The sequence below is a fragment of the Orcinus orca genome, chromosome 16, assembly GCF_937001465.1.
Source record: "Orcinus orca chromosome 16, mOrcOrc1.1, whole genome shotgun sequence".
In the NCBI taxonomy this organism is placed as follows: Eukaryota; Metazoa; Chordata; class Mammalia; order Artiodactyla; family Delphinidae; genus Orcinus; species Orcinus orca.
In genome coordinates this window covers 63,875,323-63,897,706 of record NC_064574.1, presented here as the reverse complement: position 1 = coordinate 63,897,706, position 22,384 = coordinate 63,875,323, and the positions used below count along the sequence as shown (strand labels likewise).

At 47.8% G+C, this 22,384-nt stretch overlaps 1 protein-coding gene across 2 annotated transcripts in view; it reads right to left on the bottom strand.

Annotated features, from left to right (window-relative positions):
* The window catches only part of XYLT1 (xylosyltransferase 1), a 312,287-nt gene that overhangs the window by 20,300 nt on the left and 269,603 nt on the right, over positions 1-22,384 (bottom strand). For both annotated transcript variants that reach the window (XM_033416459.2, XM_004285733.3), the window contains exons 9-11: positions 18,095-18,357; positions 11,150-11,345; positions 4,519-4,852 (exon numbers count right to left, since the gene is read on the bottom strand). In XM_033416459.2, coding sequence (XP_033272350.1) covers positions 4,519-4,852; positions 11,150-11,345; positions 18,095-18,357 — 793 coding nt within the window. The remainder of the gene's footprint in view (positions 1-4,518; positions 4,853-11,149; positions 11,346-18,094; positions 18,358-22,384) is intronic.

Below are 22,384 nucleotides of genomic sequence, written 5' to 3'. Positions count from 1 at the left end.
CCAAAACGGCTCTGCCTTGCTGAGCACTGGGGTCTCATGCCAGAGCTCGGGGACAGCAGTCAGGCTGTCTGGGTTTGAATCCCCATGTCCCGCATACCAGGTGTGTTACTTCTTCCTCATCAATAAAATGGGTGGAGAACCAGTACCTTCCTTGTAGCTTTGTTTGTGATGATTAAATGTGCTGACTCATGTGAGGTGCTTAAAATCGTGCCTGGCATATTGTAAGTACTTGGGAAAGTTTAGCTAGGATTATTATTATTGGCATTATTAGTACACAATACACACACACACACACAACTATAGGGCGGATTTTATCATCCCTATTTTACAGATGAGGAAACGGAAGCAGCTGTAGTTTAGAGACAGACCTGGAGTTAAATCCAGGGCTGGCTGACTCCAAAGCCCGTTCTTGTCATTATGATACTCTACCAAGAGGCTCATACAGCAGCAGGAAGCTAAAAGAATGCTTTTGTTTTTTATTTTATTTTTCCATCTGGGAGCTAGTCTTTTGCAGACTTGGTTTCCCCATCTGCAAAATGGGGATACTCACCCTTCCAGCAATTAGACTCACTTCTACCTGGCACGAGGCTCAGGTAGAAGTTCACGTGCTTTGTAAACAGTAAAGTAATGTATGACTGTTTCCCAGGGCTTAAAGATGGGGAAGCAGAAAGTCTAGACATTTGGACTGAAGGAAAGAAGCTAGATGTTTCTATCTTGAGGAAGTTCCCACTCATGGCTTATTTCATTGCCAAACACAAGAATATATTTTTTTGAAAAGACTGGCTAATGATTCTGGTAGGTCGTGTTTTACCAAATCAGGTTTTGCTATAGCCAAGATCACTAGGATTAGAAGAAACCTCCTTATAAGACAATGTAGCATTCAGATGACAATGCTTCCTCTTTGCTTGATGGTGGCTGTCACCCTCGGAGACAACCAGGAGAGCCTGGATAATCAGCACGTTACTTTCTAATATGTGTGGTCCTGAGTGAGGAAGAAAGACCGTGTATATATGCCTGCCCTTCAAAAAGCAATGGGAGGGCTTCCCTGGTGGCGCAGTGGTTAAGAATCCACCTGCCAATGCAGGGCACACGGGTTTGAGCCCTGGCCCGGGAAGATCCCTCATGCCACTGAGGAACTAAAGCCCGTGAGCCACAACTACTGAGCCTGCACTCTAGAGCCCATGAGCCACAACTAATGAGCCCGTGAGCCACAACTACTGGAGCCCGTGCTCCACAACAAGAGAAGCCACTGCAATGAGAAGCCCGCCGACCACAACAAAGAGAAAGCCCGTGCGCAGCAACGAAGACCTAATGCAGCCAAAAATAAATAAATAAGATAATTAAAAAAACAAAAAGCAATGAGAAAGCTAGTTGAACTAAAAATATGCTTTGACTTGCATGTACGAGAAAGTCATTCCTTTAGTTCCCAATGCCCCAGGAAGCTGGGGGGCTGGACTCTGGTCTGGAGGGGAACCGGTGGGAGAAAGCTGAGAAGCACGCCTGGAGCACATGTCCTATCTCGCTATACTTAGCAGAGCTTCTCTTTCTCGAGTTCCTTAAGGAGTCTGGCCCACCTCTCCCTGATGCCCACCAAAGGGTTTTCAGGAAAAAAACCCCTGTTTTCTTTTCCTCTGTTTTTTCAGGAGGACAGAGCCTGTTCTCTTTGGAGCAGGTCCTGACTTCCCTACTAGAGCCTCTCAACGCCTTCATCTCTGCAGGGACTGCAGAGATGAGAAGCTGGGGACTGGGGAGACACCCAAACTGAGAAAAGGCAGGACATTCAAAGTGAAAAGAGGAGTTAACAAACACTTGAACGCTGGTAACCAAATATTGTGGTTGGTGCAGAAAACCCTTATGAAAAATGAGGTTCATGTGGGAAATGCTATTATAGCATCAGCCCACAATGCTCGCCTCTATAATTAAATTTCCCTCAATTCCACCTCATCAGATTTCTTGAGATTACCAGGGATGCATCAATAGCAAATTACTCCTGATGAATCATTCTACAAATTGCACTGCTCCCACCTTCGTGTTCCCTGTCACCAGAACATCATTAACAGATCCAATTACTGATGACTGGGGGGCTGCTCCCGGTGGGGTAAAATGACCCTTGGCTCATCCTGGGCATGCGTGGGGAGAGCCTCGCTGTCCTCAGAAATCCCAGGAGAAAAGATCGGAAAAATCAGGACCCCATGAATGGCCCCGGGCTATTTTACTGAGGTAGGGGTGGATTCAGGGTCACTCGTTTTCTGTCCGATTAGCTGTATGGGAAGCAAAGAGGAGACGGCCACTTCCATCCCTCTCCTCCACGTCTGGCTTTGGGAACCCTTAGAGATGCTAAGGAGGTGAGCCTCATCATGGGACACTTGAGGACCCTAAGTGGGGGGGCTCTGGCCCCGCTAGTTCTGGAGGAGCCGTCTTTTGCCTGTTTCATGGGGGAGAGGAGAAGCAGACTTCCATTACCTGAAAACATGAGGTCCAAATCTTTCTGCTTGTTCAGCACAGAAACTTAGCAGAAAAACTTAGCAGAAATGGACAGAATTCACATCAACACTCCCTTCTTAGGACTCCAGGTGCCCCTCCCCATATCGATGTCCCCCTCTCCTGTGTCACTGGCTAAATGACACCGAGCCCAGAGCTCTTTTTAGCCAACAGAGGCTGTAATGCGTTTCTGGCTTCTGGGTTTGTGGTCTGTTAAATGGAGGCGAACAATTTCAAACACCAAGAGACCTGGAAATCCTTTTTCTAGGAATCTATGTTATGGATGCATCGTCATGGGCACATACTATCTTAGGTTCAAGAATCTTCTCTGCAGTGGTATCTGTAACAACAACAACAAAAGCAGCTATGTGTCTACCCAGGTGGGGGTGGGGTAGGGACAGACAGATTGTGGGTCCTTAACCCAAAGGAACACTAGGCAGCTGGCAGCTTTACATATATTGACTCGGAAAGTGAGAAAAGCAAGTTTCACTACGAAGTGTATCATTCTATTCTTAAAAGAGTGACAATGTCTTTGTGATTTATGTCAATGCTTTGAAAGCACTGAGGAACCTCTAGAAGGACTGTACACCAAACTGTTGGCAGTGGCCACTGCTGGGGATGGGATTGAGCAGGGAGGAAGACGTTACCTGTGATAAAAGAAAGGGGGGTGGGGAATAGAAAAATAAAAGAAACCCTTTTGGAAAAAAAAGAAAAAAGGCAGGCATGCTAGGAGTCTGACACCCTTCTCCCTGACCCCATGCCCAGTGGGAACCACCATCCTGAATTTCCTGTTAATAATTTCCTTCATTTCTTTACAGCTTTCTACTGATACATGAATCCTGAAATACTGTATTGTTGGCTTGGCCTGTTTTTGAACTTTAGATACATGCATGGTAATGTTGATATCCCCACCCTAACATTACGTTCTAGAACACGTCCTACCCCGTGTTCCCTGCTGCGCAGACCTCCACTGTCGCAACAGACCACATTGTTGGTCCATTGGATGTCGGATATTTGGACTGGTTCTGGTTTGGTGCTATTATGAACAACTTGCTGTATTTCTGCACAAGTCTCTATGGCCTCTACCTCGGGTGGAATTTCTGTGCGGTAGGGTATGTGTATATGTTCAACTTCACCAGCAAATGCGAACTCATTTTATTACATGGCTCTCTCACTAGCACTTACATGGACAGTTATTATTCTCCATCTTGACCATCAAATGATGTTGTCTCATCTTCAAACATGTCCTAAACATGGCAGATGTGAAGTGGAATCTCTTTTTGCTTTTAATTTGCATTTCTCTCATTATTCATGAGGCTGAGCATCTTTTTATATGTGTGTGTATATGCTCTCTCTTTTTTCTTTCTTTTATATCAGGGATTGGCCCTTTCTCTAAAGGGCCAGATAGCAAATACTTTTGGCTCTGTGGGCAGCTACTCAATGCTGGCGTTGTGGCCCCAAAGCAACCACAGTCAATATGTAAATGAGTATGACTGCATTTCAATAAAGTTTTATTTACAAAAACAGGAAGTGGGCTGGATTTGGCCTGTGGCTTGTAGCTTGCTCTGACTTAGGGGATTTCCGAATTTGAGTACTTTTTTGTGTGTGCAAATATTTTCCTCTAGTATGTGATACGTCTCCTCACCTAGTATCATGCTTTTGATGAACAGAGATTCCTATTTTAGTTATTTTTTTAAAAACACTGAACAAGGTTTGCTGAAACTCAATATCAGCTTGGGTTTATTTCCCACCTGTCTTAAATATGATCAGGACCTTCTAGAAGTCCAGTGAGAGAGCATCTAATAAATAGGTGTCTAATACAGAGACAGATGACATCACCTCAGTGTGCAGAGACAGGCAGAAAATTAGAAGGTTCTGTATGACGGATGAGCAGGAAAAAATCCTGAGAACAGAGAGCACTGTTCTCGAAGGTGGCCCACACGCCCCATGTCTGAGCAACACCGCCCGCCCGGGTGAAGGACCCAGGAGGCCTCGGGCAATGGAATATTACCCCACAGAAATAGTGGAAGTACTCACCCGGTTTGATGGGCTGCCTGTTTGAGAAGGTCAGAGGCGCGACGAGGAATTTGGTTTCTGCGACTGGCACCCAGTGGTGGAGAATTTTCACTGTCCAGACCCCAGGCCTCAGGGGCAAGTTCAAAGGGGGCTTGTAGTGGGTGAATTCGGCAGTGGACTCAATCAGGATGTCGTAGGTGGCTGCGATGATGTTGACGGGATCCACCCAGACGACAGTCACAGTCACATTGGGGCCCTTCCCCCATTTCTGCATGCCTACTGGCTCATCCATGGGCCCCAGGAGACCCCCAAAGTTGCGAAAGAGCCGCTCCTTGGCATCCCAGTCAGTGCCGACCTGAAACAGGAGAGCGAGTGCTGAAATCACTGGGCCTCTTAGGAAGGCCTAGCCTACTGCTTATTGGGCTTCATATGCCCATATAACAGACGAGGAAACTGAGGCTCCAATTAAGTTACTTGCACAGTAACTTAATGTTGGACAGGCAGTAAGCAGGAGACCTGGGATTTGGACCTAGTCTGAAGGATTACGAGGCCTGTGGTCCATTTCACTAAACCTTTGGGACTCCTGTGCGTACTGTGTGGTGTGTACATGGAATGAATGAATACCTGCTGGCAGGCCATTCCATGGAAACATACACCCTGCCACTCAACAGGTGCAAGTGATTTCCACTTTAGTCACTGGCTTTCCAGATAATGTGCCTCTTTTTAGTACAATCATTCTGAACAAGAGTGGAGCTCAGGATTTGGAGCTGCCCTATTATAAGCTAGGAAACGTGAGGGCCCTTAGTATCGCCCATCATTTGCAGGAGTTCAGATAGCTTTCCAGGGAAGACACAGCTTCGGCTTCCCTAAAGCATTCTGAGCTGGACTCTAGGGGTGGGAGATGGTTGTATCATATCCATCCTTCCTGCCAGCCAGCGGGGGGTGTGTATAGCTTTGACCCCCCAGAAATCTGCTCTTGGCTTCCATCCTTCCCCTTTTGCTGCCTGCAATTTATTCTCCACCCAGTAACCAGAAAGACCTTGTGAAATGTCCTCTCACTGCTCAAATCCCTGTGGCTGGTCCCCTGCTGATTCCTGGTGCCCAGCACTGTGCTTGGTACACAATCAATGCTCCATCAATCACCTGTCAAATGAATGCATGAATGACTTGGCAAAAAATGAATTAACCACATAGATCCCTGATACTGAGCTTTGATACTATTTCAAGTCAGATTAAATTAGGGGCTCTTCTCTCCCCCAGTAGGTTTAATATAATGTTCTGAAGACACAGCATGTGGGTACATGGTAGCAGGAGATGAGCACACTACAAGGACACTGCTGCCGTGGTCCTTCTGTGAGCAGCGTCTCTGATGTATGTGTGTGCAGGCTGGGGTGCAGGTGTGGCTAAACATGTCTACACCCTGAGCAGACTTCACATGTGCAGTGCAAACATGAGCTGGTTTACTTTCTCGTCGTTCGGGCCACAAGTTACTATACCCAGGACACAGGGCTCCACGGCTAATATTTACTGAGAGCTTCTGGTGTGCCAGACCTACTGCTAAGTGGGTGGGTGCATCGATCTGGCTAACATTCCCAACTCCACGGAGGGGGGACCCTTGACGTTATCCTCACTTCACACATGAGGAAACTGAGGTTCAGAGCAGTTGGATGACTAGCTCTGATCAGTGAGGGGGACTCAGGAAGTCTGACCCCAGAGTCTGGGTTCTTATTCACTCTTCTATATATTGCCTCCCATTCACTCACTCACTCACCCACTAACCCATTCATTCATTCATCCATCCAAAACACATGTGCCGGTGCCTACCACCTACTGGGGTGGTTGTAATACGTGCATGTTCCTGGCCCACAACGTGCTTCAGGTTTCCATCTTTAGGCCAAGATTGGCCTTGAGGAGCTGTCCTGAGGGGCAGCAGAGGGAGTTATGCTGGGACAGAGGCGGCCGTCCCTCCCAGCCTTGGGAGATCTTGGCCTGTTCTGCCACCCTGCCACCCTCTCCAGGTACTGGCTCCTACTGAGGACCCCTGGGGCCAAGCACAGCAGCTGAAACACAGGAGGAATGAAAACAACACTGTCTATTGAAGAAATAAATGAATGAGTGGGCAGGATGCAAGCTAGGCCTCAAAGTCAGAGATTATTCTAGAGAAACCTGATCCTGTGACCTCCATCCATACAATCCCTTCTAGCTCCTTCCCACTGTTCACGAGTCCAGTCTTTCCTCCTGTCCTGTCCTGCGAGGTCTGGTCCTTTACGATCCGACTCCAGCTTCATCTCCATCCCTCTCCCTCCCCTCTCCTCCCCCATGCTCCGGGCCACCCTGGAACACTCTCGGCGCCTCTGCCAGAAGGGCTCTCTCTCCCCTGATCTTCCGTCGATGCCCGGCCCTCTTTCGGGCTCAGTCTTCCTTCCTTCCCCGCCCTCCTCCTGGCCAGTTCATCATCTAGCTCTCAGCCCAGGTGTCACCTCTACCTGGAAGGCTTCTTTGCTTACAGGTACCCCTGATGTGCTTGTCTAAGCATTTGCCCAGCATAGCCTTTTAACCTATCTATCTATCTATCTATCTATCTATCTATCTATCATCTATCTCTATCTATCTATCTATCTACGTCTCTCTCCATAGCTCAAAACTGTCATGTGAAGAAGAATATACACATATATGTGTGTGTGTGTAACTGAGTCACTTTGCTGTAGAGAAGAAATTAATGCAACATTGTAAATCAAATATACTTCAATAAAATAAAAAAAACCCCAAACTGTCAACTGCATGAGGGCAGGGACTACATCTGGCTTGTTCACTACTACATCACTAGTGCCGAAAAGAGTGCTGAGCATGTGGTCGGTGCTCAATATCTCTATCAATCCATCCGTTATCTACATGTGTCATGAAAGATTAGGGGCCGAGCACATGGACAAATGGATCAATGATCACAAAACCACTCTGGGGTCCTACTTAAGGAAGGGATGTATGACCCGTTAGGGGAGCGGGGGGACAGTCCAGAACATCATCTTTGGATCCCCCAGAGAAATGGGGGTGAACAGGTCTCCTAAGTCTGAGTTCTAAAACCAAGATAACCCAGGTGGAAGAGCTGTGGAGCAGCTGACGGTGGGAAACTTGAATTTGTCCTATATCTAGGAGAGGAGGAGGAAATCAGCTACTGCCTCCAAACATGAGGGGAGGCGGGGCTGCCCGAGAGGGAGCCCCATTGCTGTCACATCATCTGTGGCCCTCAAGGTCTTCTCACCAGGCCTCACTGTGGAAGTCCACTGCCATTCACTGCCAAGTGGTCAATTACTCAAATTTAAGTACGTGTTGAAGTTCAAGCTCAATATACTGGTCCCCAGCTTCAAAGTCACCAAGGCTTCCTCCCCACTGCACCTGAAATGCAATTCCAACTTCTTTCCAGGGCCTGCGAGACCCCTCATGATCTGTCCTCTGGCCCCCCTGAGACCTTCCTCCTTCTCACTGGCCACACTGGCCTTGCTGCTCCTTGAATATGCCAACCTCCTTCCTGGAGCCTCAGGACCTTTGTGCATGCTCTTCTCTTGGAAGATCCAAGAATGTTCTAGGTCTTCCCACCATTGACTCTTTCACAGGTTTCAACCCTAAAGTTATCTCATTAGAAAAGCCTTCCCAAATGAATCGTTCCATCAAATGTAACCCAGCAGGACTCTATGGGGCCTTCTCCAGACAGATCCTCCTAGGTCCTCCACCTGCCTCTTGTCTGGAATAAAAACTTCATAGCCTCCTAGGCCTTCCTTGAGTTCCACAGAATAAATTTAATTAGAGAAGTGAGAAAATTCAGAAAGAAAGGAAAACAGTCAAGTGAGACAAAATAATATTAGTTTAGTCATTAAACAAAGTCAAGGACCTTTTAGTTCCTCCTCAAGAGCTATAGATAATATCCTGAGCCATATCCTTGAGCTGTTTTGCAGATACTGAAATCCCCACCAGGTGGAAGAAGTTAACTGTATGCTGCCCACAAGCACTAGCCCCCAGATGGGTTGCAACCAGAAGGTTTATGATGTTGACTCCTGATTACCTCACCACCAAACAATCAGAAGAATGTCCATGAGCTGATGATTCACCCAACAACCGGCCTCCCTCATCCTGTCTTTAAAAACCTTTCCCGAAAAACCATCAGGGAATTTGTGTCTTTTGAGGGTTAGCTGCCTGGACTCCTTGCTTGGCGCCCTAGAATAAACGCTGTGCTTTCCTTCACCACAACCCGGTGTCAGTAGATTGGCTTTGCTGTGCTTGGGCGAGCAGACCCAAGTTTGGTTTGGTAACAGAAAGCTGTCCCTACCAGCCTCTCAAGTCCTCAGGAATCACATGAATGAAGTTTTATTTTCTTTATAATACTTGCCTTTAACTGGAGCATTTTTGTTCATTTATTTGCTCACTCATTGGCCGAGTGCCCCACTAGACTGCAGTTCCACAATAACAAGGGCCTGGTCTGTCTGGTACACTACTGCCCCTCCCACACCTCATGTATTGTAGGCACTTGGGGGCTGCCTGCTGAAGGAATGAGCATGTTTCCTCTAAGCCACTAACATGGGACTCCCAGGGATGGAGAAATCGGAGCTATTCAATGACACTGGCCGCCTGCCACGAGCCAGGCCCTATGCAAAGCCCTGGGACAGTGCTGACCCGATGGAGGTTCTCAATAGCCCACAAAGTGGCCCTGCAGTTCGTTCCCCCCTTCACATCCAATTTTACACTGTTTGCCTTAAAACTAAGGGGAAAAAAAATCAAGACACAAGTTTCAGGGTTCCCTGCATCACATGCTGTTACTCTGCCAGAGAGCTGGGTGGTTCCCACACCAAGGGCACCAGAGCTGTAGCAGAAAGCCTCACAAATCACTAGTCACAGAGGGGCCAACATCTGTCACTGCCGAAGTGCCCAGTTACCCACTGGCAGGCTGATAAACAGGGAGAGCCCAGCCACCAGGCATCCATCTCCCTAATGGGACATTAATGTCTTCAACTGGCCTCTTGGGCCCCCAGCACAGAATCCAACTGGGACAGCGTCTAATTGCCCCCTGACGCCAGTAATTTATGGAGTGGGCTCCCATGGCAGCTCGGATCCGGCCAATCCATGTGGAGCCTTAACTGAAAATGGTGGCTGAACAAGAAACTTCCACCCATGCCTGTTCAGTGCCCATCCAGTCGGGCACAGGTCGGCCAGGCGGGGCCAGAGGGACTGGAAAAGGACCAGCAAGGAAAATGGAAGCAACTCAGACACTTCCTCCCACCCTACTCCTGACCTTCAAGATTCTCCATATTCTAAAACAGGATTCTTCATCCCTAACCCAGCAGCCAAACACATTGGGGATGCTGAACTCTGGGAATGAAATCACCCGTTTAGCTTCTTGCTGACATGGGGAAGTTAGAAATCAGGTGCTGGAATTCTGTGTGGGCAACGCTCACCAAGCTTGATCATGTCTCCCCTTCCCACCAGCATCGCTACCCAAGCACGTACACTCACTCATTCAGAAATCTCATTCAGCATCTACGAAGGCTGTGTACTCTTGTATGTGCTGAGGGTGCAGCAGTGAGCCAGTGCTGCGATCTCTGCTCTCTTGCAGACAATCACCAAGTGATCAGAGAAATCAACAAGATCATTTGAGATGGTAAATGCTAAGAAAAAAATAAAATAGAGATGTGTTGGGTGTAGAAATGCGGCCTAAGTGGGTGGGCACGGAAGGCTTCTCTGAAGGTGCACTATGTGGACTTAGATCAGAATGAACAACAACAACAAAAAAGGTGAAAACCTGGGGGACAGTATTCTAGGAAGGAGGATCACCATGTGTCAAGCCCGAGGCAGGAACCAACTTGGCATGTGTGACAAAGATGCAAGAAGAGTGAGCGGGAAGAAGAGTGGTCCTGGCTGAGGCTGGAGAAGCAGACAGAGGCCAGATCGTGTAGGGCCTTTCAGGTCTCAAGGTGGGGCTGATGGTACAAGGGTGGTGTTAGGTGAATCCATCTCCCCAGGCAGAAAAGTAACTAAAAGCCAGTGCGGTCCTGGGGAGGTGGGAACTGCATCCCATGGACCCGTGCATCAGACCATCTGTCCATCCACTGACACCTCTGTTCATCCCCCTATGCACGCATGCACCCATTCACTCATCCATTCAATGACTGATCTGGTGCTTACTTTGAGTTAAACCCTGTGTTAGGAACTGGGGAAACAAAAGCACAATTAAGCATGGGATTTGTGGCCTAAGAGACCTGGATTCAATGTGGAGCTCTCCTGCTTCCTAGCTACGATCCAGAAAATCACTGACTCTCTATAGGCCCCAGTTCTCCAATCTGTAAGATGGGACTCATGCCGCAACTTCATTAGGAAACTGGTTTGTTACCGGTTTATTACTAACACAGGTTTAGGAGGAATCCCCTGTTAGGGTGAAAAATGAAAAGGAATAGAAGTTCTACTATAAAAATATACCAAAGCTCCGGGTTGGTTGGTGCACTGATATCGACCACCCTGAACCTTCTCCAGGCACAGGGCCAGCTTATCTTTGGGCCTCTTCAAGTCCTCTTCTCCTCCAGCTCCAACTACAAGTGTCAGAGCAGAAACAGAACCCAGCAAGTGGACTGCCAGAGGGGATGTCGTGTGGTAGTTTCTGGCCTCTTACCTCAGAAAACTGAAGCCTCCCAAAGTCGCTGGGTGGGCTGGCGATCTTGAAGACTTTCTTTGGCATCACCCATGTCTCCAGGGTCTCGAGTTTGCTCACGGCCAGATTGGTAGCATGATGCTTGATCAGAAAGCCCTGGAAACGGTCAGCAAGGAAGTAGAGGTGGACAGAGGCTGGGTGGCCCATTGGATAGTACCTGAAAAACATGCACAGGCTCATGCAAGCTCATGGGTCAGGGCTGGACGTGTGTTGGATCCCAGTGGGGTTCCCCACCCATCACGCTGGTCCTGTCCTTAAAATAATCCCCATTTTATACAAAGCTCGCTGTGTTCCTGAAAGCTGCTTCCTGTGATTCTATGATCTCAATAACTGTTAACAGTAACCTTTTGCTGATCATAAATGTAACACATGCTGACTGTGTGAAAGCACAATCAAGAAAATAGAAACGACGACTTCTGATGCTTCCTTCCATAGGTGATGTCAATTCACAGACATTCACTGGCCCTCCAGTGCTAGGTACTGAGAAGCGACAACGGTGTGCAAACAATGTCATCGTGACATATTTCTTTTCAGCCTTATTTTCTACACACATATTTACATAAATCCTACAGAGCTGGGACCATAATATACACACTGGCTATATCCTGCTCTTGCTTCATAGTATTTCCTGAGCGTTATCATGTCTTTGAATAGTCTCTGAAAACACGATTTGTGTGTGTGTGTGTATACATTCTTCCATTGTATGTAATACCATGATATGGAAATATAATACCAAATATGGTATTATTATATTATAGAGAAAGTTCCCCATCATTGGGTGCTCAACTGGTTTCTAATTTTTTGCCATTCTAAACAATGCTGCATTAAACATCCTTGAGCAAAAATGTTTTGGGGAACATCTTTCTTCCTCTCTAATCTCCAAGGGGCTCTTGATGTCTGCTGCCCAAGTTTGTCAGAAAGGTTGTACTGATTTACACTTCACTGTCCTTACCAGTGGCACTGGGTATGGTCCTTAAAAATTATTGCCAAACTGAGATAAATTCGTACATACACAAGTAGGTAGCTCGTTTTAAGATGCGTGCCTTTGATCCACAAAGGCTTCTCGCTGAAAGGGGCAGGGAAGCTAAGCAGAGATGCCCAGAGGAGGGGGGAGTGAAGAGAGAAGGAGGGAGGAGCCTGGACGAGCCCAGTTCTTTGTCCTTCCTACTTGTGAAATGAAAAGCTGTCGGCTTCTGCAGTGTGTAAGGCGCATGGTACTTAGAGGGTGCTTGTGGTTCCTTAATGACAGCATTCCACAAATCACTGTCCCTCTCAGCCTTCCTCTCCTCTGGTCCTGCTCTGGAGTTTAAGTCTTTATGTCTGATTATAACAGTTAGGGAAGCTGCCTTCCTGTGTTACGCATCTCCCGAAATCACTGCCTTGTTATCGGATGCCTTCGGGGCTTTGAGAAAAAAAACCTGCACTGTCTTCAGACTGCTTGCTGGGCATTCCCGGCCCACGCAAGTCCACTTTGGTCTGGACTTTGGAAGCAGAAAACCCTCCCTCTGGACTGTGCTGCAGAACTCACTGCCACGATGGAATGTTCTGCATCTGTGCAGTTCAGTTCAGTAGCCTCGGCCACTTCTGACACCTGAGCACTTGAAATGTGGCTGGTGTAACCGAGGAACTGCATTTGAAATTGTAGTTAGTTTAGACTTAAATGTCTCCTTGTGGCTAGTGACGACTGTGGACAGCATAGATGGCACTGTGAGAGCGTCCTGGGGTTGCCTACATTAATGTCTGCAATTTGTCACCTCTCCTGTCTCTTTCCCATGTGACTCTGTAGGTTTCCTTGCACCGATGAGGTGAGTCTATTCCCCCATCTCAAATCTGCTTTGGCCAGAAGAGGGGGATGTATCATGCCAGTTCTGAGCCAGGGCCCCAAGTAGCCTTGCACGTTTCCACTCTCTCTCTTGCTCTTCTGTGATCACCATGAGAGCACGCCTAGAGTAGCCTGTGGAGGGATGAGACACTCAGAGCAGAGCAGAGCCACCCCAGGTATCCCAGCCGAAGCCATCCTAGACCCGCCAACCACTCCCAGCCAAGACCTACAGCTGGCTGCAGATGCAGGAGAGACGCCAGCTGAGCCCAGGAAAACTGCCCAGCTCGCCTGCAAACTTGAAGGCTCTGGAAATGCTTAACGTTTCAAAGCACTGATTTGGGGCTTGTTACACGACATTATTGCAATAGGTAAATAGTAGGTCGTCAGTGTTTGTTCTGTAAGGTCGTCAGTGTTTGACTAGTAAAGGTGGAAGAAAAGCAGGACAGATTGTTGTCATGGGAGTTAAAAGAAGAAAGTGTTTCCAGAAGGCGGTGGTCAGTTGTATGGGGCGCTGCTAAGGGGTCAGGCAAACGAGCAATGGTCAAGTGCCCCAGAAATCTAGGAGTTAATCTTGGGTTGCTCGCTTTCCCTTATCTTCTTCCAAGAAATCCTGTTTTCTCCACCTGAATCCATCCTCTACTGTCCTATGCACCGCCAGCATCTTGGTCAAGCCAACATCACGTCTTGCTGGACCTTTGCAGAAGCGTCCTTACTCGTCTTCCTCCTACTTTTGTCTGCTATAACTGATTCTCATAGTAGCAATATGCATTGTCCCTTCCTTAAATACTGCAAGGGGTTCTGCTTATGCTTGAGTAAAACCCAGACTCCTTACCTGGTCTAAAACTCCTACCTCTTTCTCTAGCCTCATTGTTTCCCTCCGTCCCAATCTACCACCTTCTAGCCACGTGGACCTTATTATTATTATTTTTTTCTTTGTGGTACGCAGGCCTCTCACTGTTGTGGCCTCTCCCGTTGCAGAGCACAGGCTCCGGACGCGCAGGCTCAGTGGCCATGGCCACGGGCCCAGCAGCTCCACGGCATGTGGGATCTTCCTGGACCAGGGCACGAACCCATGTCCCCTGCATCGGCAGGCGGACTCCCAACCACTGCGCCACCAGGGAAGCCCCACGTGGACCTTATTTTGGATTCTTGAACATGCTAAGCTCATTTTCACCTCAGGGCCTTTGCATAGGACATTCTCTCTGCTGGAGATGCTCTTTTCCTCTTAAGGTTGCACAGTTGTCTCTGTCTTAATTTGCTTAAATGTTACCGTCTCAGAGAGACCTTCCTTGACCCCTGAACTTAAGTCACCAGCTCACTGCTGTTACTTGAGTTTATCTTCATTCTTCATTCTCTATAGATCTTCTGTTCTTGCTTCTGTGAGCTGGGGTACAGCCTGCTTTCACACTAGCATGGGAGGGCCTTGAGCTCGGGACCTGGTCTGTCTGGGTCATGGCTGAGCACCCAGTGCCTAACAGAGCCTGCCACATGGTAGGTGCTCAATCCATACTTACTGTTTGAGGGAAGATTCTAGAAGGATTTTCTCTTGAACCCTTTGCTTCTAAGGTACATCTAGGGAACCTGTAACCCAGGACAGAACACAAAGCCCACTGGTACCTCCTCTAGACTCTATATGGTAATTAAGTAATTAAGACTAAGAAGGGAGTTGTAACAAGATGCCAGGTGCAATACAATAGGACCTAAAGGATGCCTCAGGTGCGTTCACTTGGCCCAAAGGTGCTTTTGCTTCTTATTTAAATGAGGTGGGTATTAAAAAATTAGGAGGCTCACACAAAACTGCAGATTTCTGATTTGTCTTGAAAATTCAGGAGATGTGACTGGCAACTCCAAAGGTACATTCCTACAAGGAATGTGCCGGAGGGCAAGGATATGCTGGCATTCAGCACCGGGGCCCCGGCGGGGGTCCCTGGTTTACAGGTCAGCCCACCCCGTGCTGAGGATACATGCTTCCTGCCTGGTCCTGATGGCATCTGAATTTGAGGACATGTAATAAAATACTGACTTCCTTATCTCTGGATGGGGCTCACAAGAAAACTTTCAAACTGCCATTTTGAGATTTTCTGCAATGAACAAACGTTATTACCTAATGAGAAAAAAATCAATAAACATTATTTTTATGAAAGGTTATACTATAGACTAGAAAGACACAATTTGCATGAAATGCCCAGAGGAAATGAGACTCCTGAAATAAAGTTTTCACTTGCTGTTTCCCCAGATAGCCCAGGGGTAGAAATTTACTCTTTTTTGCCTTTGGGACAAGGGTCCTTTGTCCTGATTTATTTGCAGGCTTATATTCATAAATATATATTGGCTTTTCCCACAGCGAGGCACAATGGTTCCATTATAATAAAAAATGGGGTAGAAGCCAAAGGATTCCGGGCCTGAGGCAACTTGATGGCTTGCTTAATCCCCAAACAAATACCAGGTGAAAATTTCAACAACTATAAATCAATTGGAGGAATCTTCTGAAATTTTCTGTAAGATTATTTACCTTATAAATGCTATGAAGCCTGGGATTAAAACTACTCTTAAACGGCATTTGCCTCCCAAGCATCGGGCACTGTGCCATCTACTGGGGACACACATGTGGTTCCTCGGCCAGGGATTCTAAGCCCGGACCAGCAGGGGGAAAAGACATTCACCAACGGCCTTGATCCAAGACACTGCTGCTAAGTGCATGGGAGTGTTGGAGGCTGCTTTGGGCTCCGGAGAGGCACGGGGTGGGCTATCAGGGGAGCTCTTAGCAAGTTTCACAGAGGATGTGGCACCTGAGATGACCCTGGAAGACTGGGAAAAGGTAGAATGAGTGGGGACAGTGGGGACGGTCAGCAAAGAACAGCGCGGAGGAAGCGATGAACAGTTCACGTAACCAGTGATGGAGCGTGTAGCTCACACAGCCGGCTCCCTATTGGCTGCTCTTGGCAGTTTAAGAATATTGGCAACTAAGATACCAACAACAGCATAAACATGTACCAAGCACTTCATACGTACTGTTAAAATGGGGCTAATAATAATAATACATAACTCATAAGGTAGTTTTGGAGGATTATCCCCTTTAAACCTCACACCACCATATGCTGTAAGGCTTATGATCACTCCCATTTTATAGATGAGAAAACTGAGGCTCTGAGAGGTTCATGACTTATCCAAGGTCAATAGCTAGTAAGTAGAGTGGAGTTCAAATGGCAGGTCCTGGGTTCCTAACCCATTCTGGTCTCCCTTTTAACTAAACCAGAACCCGCAGGGAGAGGAGAGGGAAGGCTGAGGGAAAAACTGTTGCAGCCCTGTGGAAATCCAGCTGGTGTGCATGCATGGGGCCCCATGGTTTCAGAGTTTTAGGGAACAAAATGGTTCCTTTCCTCTCTTTCTTCTGTTCTTGAGAAGAGGGAAGAGCGGGGCAGGGAGGGACACAGAAGGCTCAGTGGGGAGAGACTGATATTAATACTTTTTTTTCTTTGTTGTTTAAAGAGGAAGGTGGGAGGCAGACCAAGAAGGAGAAGGAGAGTGGCTAGAGGCACTTCTGGGAACCCATCCTCAGGAAATAATCAGAAAAGAGAAGGGGGATAAAAGAGGCTTTCTGCAAAAAGATATTCATCAGAACATTATGTACAATGGTCCATTACTGACAATAGCAACAGGAAAGGGCTGAATTAAGCAAACTCCGGAATTCCTACTCAATGGAATACTAGTGGCATTAAAAAGGGTCATTAGGGCTTCCCTGGTGGCGCAGTGGTTGACAGTCTGCCTGCCGATGCAGGGGACGTGGGTTCGTGCCCCGGTCCGGGAAGATCCCACATGCCGCGGAGCGGCTGGGCCCGTGAGCCATGGCCGCTGAGCCTGCGCGTCCGAAGCCTGTGCTCCACAACGGGAGAGGCCACAACAGTGAGAGGCTCGCGTACCGCAAAAAAACAAAAAAAAACAAAAAACGATAGGCAGGGGCTTCCCTGGTGGCACAGTGGTTGAGAGTCCGCCTGCCGATGCAGGGGACGTGGGTTCGTGCCCCGGTCCGGGAAGATCCCACATGCCGCGGAACGGCTGGGCCCGTGAGCCGTGGCCGCTGAGCCTGCGCGTCCGGAGCCTGTGCTCCGCGGCGGGAGAGGCCACGATGGTGACAGGCCCGCGTACCGCAAAAAAAAAAAAAAAAAAAAAGGGTCATTATCCTTAAGGAAGCTGCAGAGCAGCAAGGAGAAGACGGGCTAGGATTATAATGCCGAGCGAAAGAAGCAGGACACCAAAGCCTTGTTGTCACTGTGGAAATATCTGCAATGTACATTGCTAGAGAACGGAGGAGAAGGTACACAAAATGAGAAGGGTTGGCTGGCTTAGGGAAAGGCAGGGGAGAGGTGGGGTTATGTTGAATCGTTTTCCCACCTTCCGTCTTCTATTCATATATTCTAGAACATTCTTTCCTGAAGTGTCAACTGGTACCCACTAGTGGTAGGTGAGATGATTCTAAAGGGTACATGAACATTTTAAATAATAGTTATGCCTTTTCGTGATGTTTTTGGTTATGTTTTTAGGTGTAACAATGATAGTATGGTTACATTTTAAAAAGGAGTCAATTTTCAGAGATAAAATATTTATGGGATTTGCTTCAATCAAACTGATCTGGGACGAGGGGAAGGTGAGTGAAGGCGCAGATGAAACCGCATTGACCGGGAGCTGGTAATTGCTAGAGCTGGTGATGAGAGATGGGGTTACACTTTTCTCTCTATTTGGTGTATATTTGACATTTTCCATAATAAAAAGTAAAAAAAAAAGTTCTGTATTTTCATGATTACTTTCCATGTGGAACAAAAATAACTATCTAATACGGTGACATAAAGCTTCCTTCTAAAATACATATATTTAGCACAAAGAATGAGTCCACAGAAAGGAAATAATTAGGTAAATATTAGATCTGCTATCCTGCGAAGGTAAAACGGTGACGAAGGCTTAGACAGGAAATGCTCTGAATGCTGGGATGTCTGCGTGGATGGTTTTAGGGAGAAGCTTGGGTGGAGCCGCAGCCCCTACAGAGGAGGACGTTCCCTCATCCCTGGTCCCCCTGCTCCCTGGCTCACCTGCAGCTGCTCTCCCCGGCGTCGTGCAGCAACAGCTCCGCCCGGCGGAGGCCCAGGCGGGAGAAGGAATGATACAAGGTCAGTGTCACGTCGCTCAGGCTGTGGATGCCGTCAGGCTCATCGTAGACATTCTCCCAGTACGCGCGGAGGCCCGGGGTGCCCGCGGGGTAGTTCCCATACAGGTAATAGTCCAGCTGCCCAATGATTTCCTGATTCACCACGGCTTCGAACTTGCGGGCAAAGAAGGTGGGCCGGGCTGTCTGCTGCGCTCATGAAATAAGAAGAACAACGTCAGCAAGTGGGGATGAGGGTAGGTGGGCATTTAGGAGCTGGGCTCTGCAGCCAGCCTGCCTGGATCCACATCCCAGCTCTGACACTTACTGCCCTCTCTGTTCTCAGTTTCCTTATCTGTAAAAAGGGTGTTAGGATTGAATGAGTTAACATTTGTAAAGCATTTAAAGCAATGATGGACATGTAGTAAGCATCACTTAAATATCTGTGAAATAAATTATATCCTAGATGTTTATAGCTGGGATGGATCTCAGAAATCATTTAGCTGGAGGTCTAATACCTCTTACGGATATATTTTAGTTGTCCAGAAGAATGTTTTAAAATTGCATTAGCTGACAACATTTAAAAGGTAGAAGACTTTACAGAAGCCACTTTTGGTTTCCCTCTGAACAGAAACGATCTGGCCCCATGTTCCTACATGGTGACAAGTAGTTAAAGCTGAATAGCACCTGTCCCTTTAGATGGCCATGGGGTTTTTGGCTCACCACAGTCCCTACCATTCCCTATTGCCTCCTGGGCATTGTAACTGACTTACAGACTCACAAGGAACACCCTGGATTTACCGATCGGAACCTTCAGGAGTGGGGCTTAGAAATCCGTATTCTTCACAGGCTTTGAAGGTGGTTCATTTGCTCACTAGGGTTTGAGGAAAATGCGAAGGACACCTGACCTGGCTGCACATCAGAGCCACCTGTGGAGACTGTGGAGTCCTTCCTGCCGACCTACTGAAACAACATCTCTGAAGATGAGGTTTAGGAATCCGTATCCAAAAAAAGCCTCCCAGGTGATTATGCTGCAGTGTTTGAGAACCATTTATGTAAACCAAATTTTCAAGGAGGCTGAGTCCCAGAGAAGAAAGGGACTTAACTTATCTAAGGTCACACAGCAAGGTAATGGCAGAGCCAGGATTCAGATACAGCATGAAGGGTTAGAGAAATAGAATACTGAGCCCTTATTATCTACCAGGGCTAAAACTACGGTCTGGGGCAGAGATCAATAAACCTTTTCAGCAAAAGGCCAGACAATAAGTATTTCCAGCTTTGCAACTACACAACTCTGCTGTCATAGTGTGAAAGCAGCCGCAGACAGGTAAATGAATGGGCAGCGGCTGTGCTCCAAAAGCACGTTAGTTACAAATACAGGTAGTGGGCTGGATTTAGCCCAGGGGCTGTAGTTTGCTGACCTCTGGTCTAGGGCTACGGAAACAATTAAAACACAGACCGCTCCCTTGAGGAGCCTATGATCTAGTGTAATTATTGACCTTAGTTTGGGTCTAGCATTGTTCTCACTGCAGTGGATTAATAGCAACAATAATGTCAATAAAAACTCCTGAGCACGTGCTACATACAGCGCACTGCATTTTGTCATTACCTCTAATCCTCCCAACTCTAATCCTCGTAACTCTGCAAAGCAGGTGTTACGATTCCCATTTTACAGATGAGGAAACTGAGCTTGGAGAGGGCAAGTGATATGTACAAACTCACACAGTTGTAAGATTTGAACCCAGATCCGATGACTCTAAAACCCAAGCTCTTTCTTCTGCATCATCCTAGGATCACACTGCTAGTTGGGGGAACTAGAAGCCTCAATAACAAAAACCCTTGTTAGTATTTGGAACATCCCACCTGCTCTCTGCTTCATGACCCTTGGGAACCACACCCCCTTCTCTGTGGTGAAGGGGTCAGGTCAGTTCCCTTATAGTAGCACTGAAAAGAGCCAGACCACGTAGGTTCAAATCCTCATTCTGCATCTTTCAAGCTGTGTATGTCTTTGGGCAAGTCATCCAGGGCCTCGGTTTCCCCATCCTTAAAATGGGTATAATAATATGGGTACTTAGCATAGAGTCTGGCACACGGTGTTAGCAGCTATGAGTATGTGACTATTATCACTACACCCTTAAGCCTGCTACCAGGGGCTTCCAAGTCTTCATTTTCTGGAGGCAGAGAACCAGACTCAGTGGCAGGGCAGCCTCCTTTCTCCTCCCGAGATTCTCTGATCATAGCTGGAGCTCCTAAAGGGCACATTTCTATATTTACAGTTCTCTTCCTCGGAGTTCTTTCAACAAGAACTCAAGAGTTCCGTGCAGGCAGCAGCTTCTTGAGTCTAGATGTTGGGGGATATTCTTGATCTTTGTTTACTGCGAATTAAAGAGCTGTGAGCATGTAACTCAGTCTCTATGTCAGCTCATCTTTATCAGAGACCACGATGTCCCCAGGATGCTGGGACTGGAATACAAGTGCCGGCGCCCAGGAGTGGCCCCAGAGGGGCAGTGCACCCAAGAATCACCCGGCTTCTTGCTCTAAATGATGAAGGTCCTTTGCAATGAGGGTGATGACTGGTCCTCTACGGAAGTGGGAATTCTTCTCTATTTTCTCTTTTGAATAGGTCAAATATTCCCCTCGCCACCCTCCTTCTGCTCAGCAGATCCTTTCTGCATGGACAATGGAACTAAAATGTCACCCAAGTTCATGCCTCAATTAACATGGGTTTGAGGAGGCCCCCGGGTAGCTCTCAATCTGCCACCAAAAACAGACTAAAGAATACTTATTGCAGCGACTGCTTACGCAGGCGAAAGACGTTAGGTGGGAACCTTGAGGGAATAAGAAGGATGGGATGAAACCTGCTGTGTATTCTGCACCCGACCAGGCATGAGACCAGGCTGGCAGCGGGGTCTGGTGGAAAAAGCCCAGGTCTGGAACTGGAAACACCTGTGTGGGACCTCCCACCTTACCACTCCACAAGCTGCATGTCCATGGACAAGCAAGTCCCTGCCTCTGTGCCTTGGTTTCCCCACCTGCACAATGGAGATGATTTCTACCCGGTGAAGCCAACGCCCACAGAGGACCAGGCACACAGCCTGGGATAGAACAGACCCGTACCCCGTGCTTCTCAAACAGAATAGCCTTCTAGTGGCTTGGGGGTCTCGTTACGATGCAGATTCTGACTCAGCAGGTCAGAAGCAGCAGAGATTCTGCATTTCTAACAAGTTCCCTAGTGATGCTGCTGCTGCTGGTCTGTGGACCACACTCCGAGGAACCAGGCTACGAGGGTGGAAGCTTCACGTGGCAGTCCGTGTCCTCCCTGGACGTTTCCGTTACGTACCAGAGCAAGGCAGCAGGGGCACCTTGGACTGGGTTACCAGTCTGACACTGTTGTGCCCCCCCATCCTCCCCCACGTTAGTGGTTTGGGAAGCAGCACATCATCTCCACGTGGTGGCTCTAGTGACCTCAAAGTGACTTGTTTAACTACTTTGTAGCCTTCTGTTTGTGCTCTGGGCAGTTGAGGCTGGGCATGGTGAGGGGGAGAGGAGGAAGAACTCAGGGTACTGGCCTAAAGGGAGTGGGAGGTGTGCTCACACGGGGTGGGAAGAGGTCGCCATCCTGAATAGGTCTGGGGTCCAAGGCACCCTTGGTGCTCACGGGAAGCAGATGGGGCACTGGCCACCCTCCTGTCTCTGCTCTCCCCAGAACTATGAATCGATGGGCCTTGCAGAGATACCTGTGAAGGCAATAACGTTTCTTCTTGTTCCTCCTTTAAAGTTCACAGAGCGCGGTGTTTTACAAACTTGTCTGCTCATCAGAATTTCTCAAAGTGTAATATATTAAAAATAAAAATTCCTGGACCACACTGGAGATCAAAAGCTCTCAAATGGGGATGAGTTTGCCACCAGTGGACAGCTGGCGATGTCTGAAGACATTCCTGGTTGTCATAACTGCAGGGTGCTACTGGATCCCCACAGGGGACATTAGGCAGCATCTGGGGACATCCCTGGTTATCACAACAGGGGGAGGCGCTCCTGGCACCTAGTGGGTAGAGGCCAGGGAAGCTGCTAAACATCCTACAGCCCCCTCAGCCCAACATAGAATTATCCAGCCACAATGTCAAGAGTGCTGAGGTTGAGAAACTCTGCCCTCTAATCAAGTTTGTACCCAGAAATATATTTTTAACAAATATTTCAGGAGATTCTGATTGAAAGGCAGTATAGAGAAATGGATACA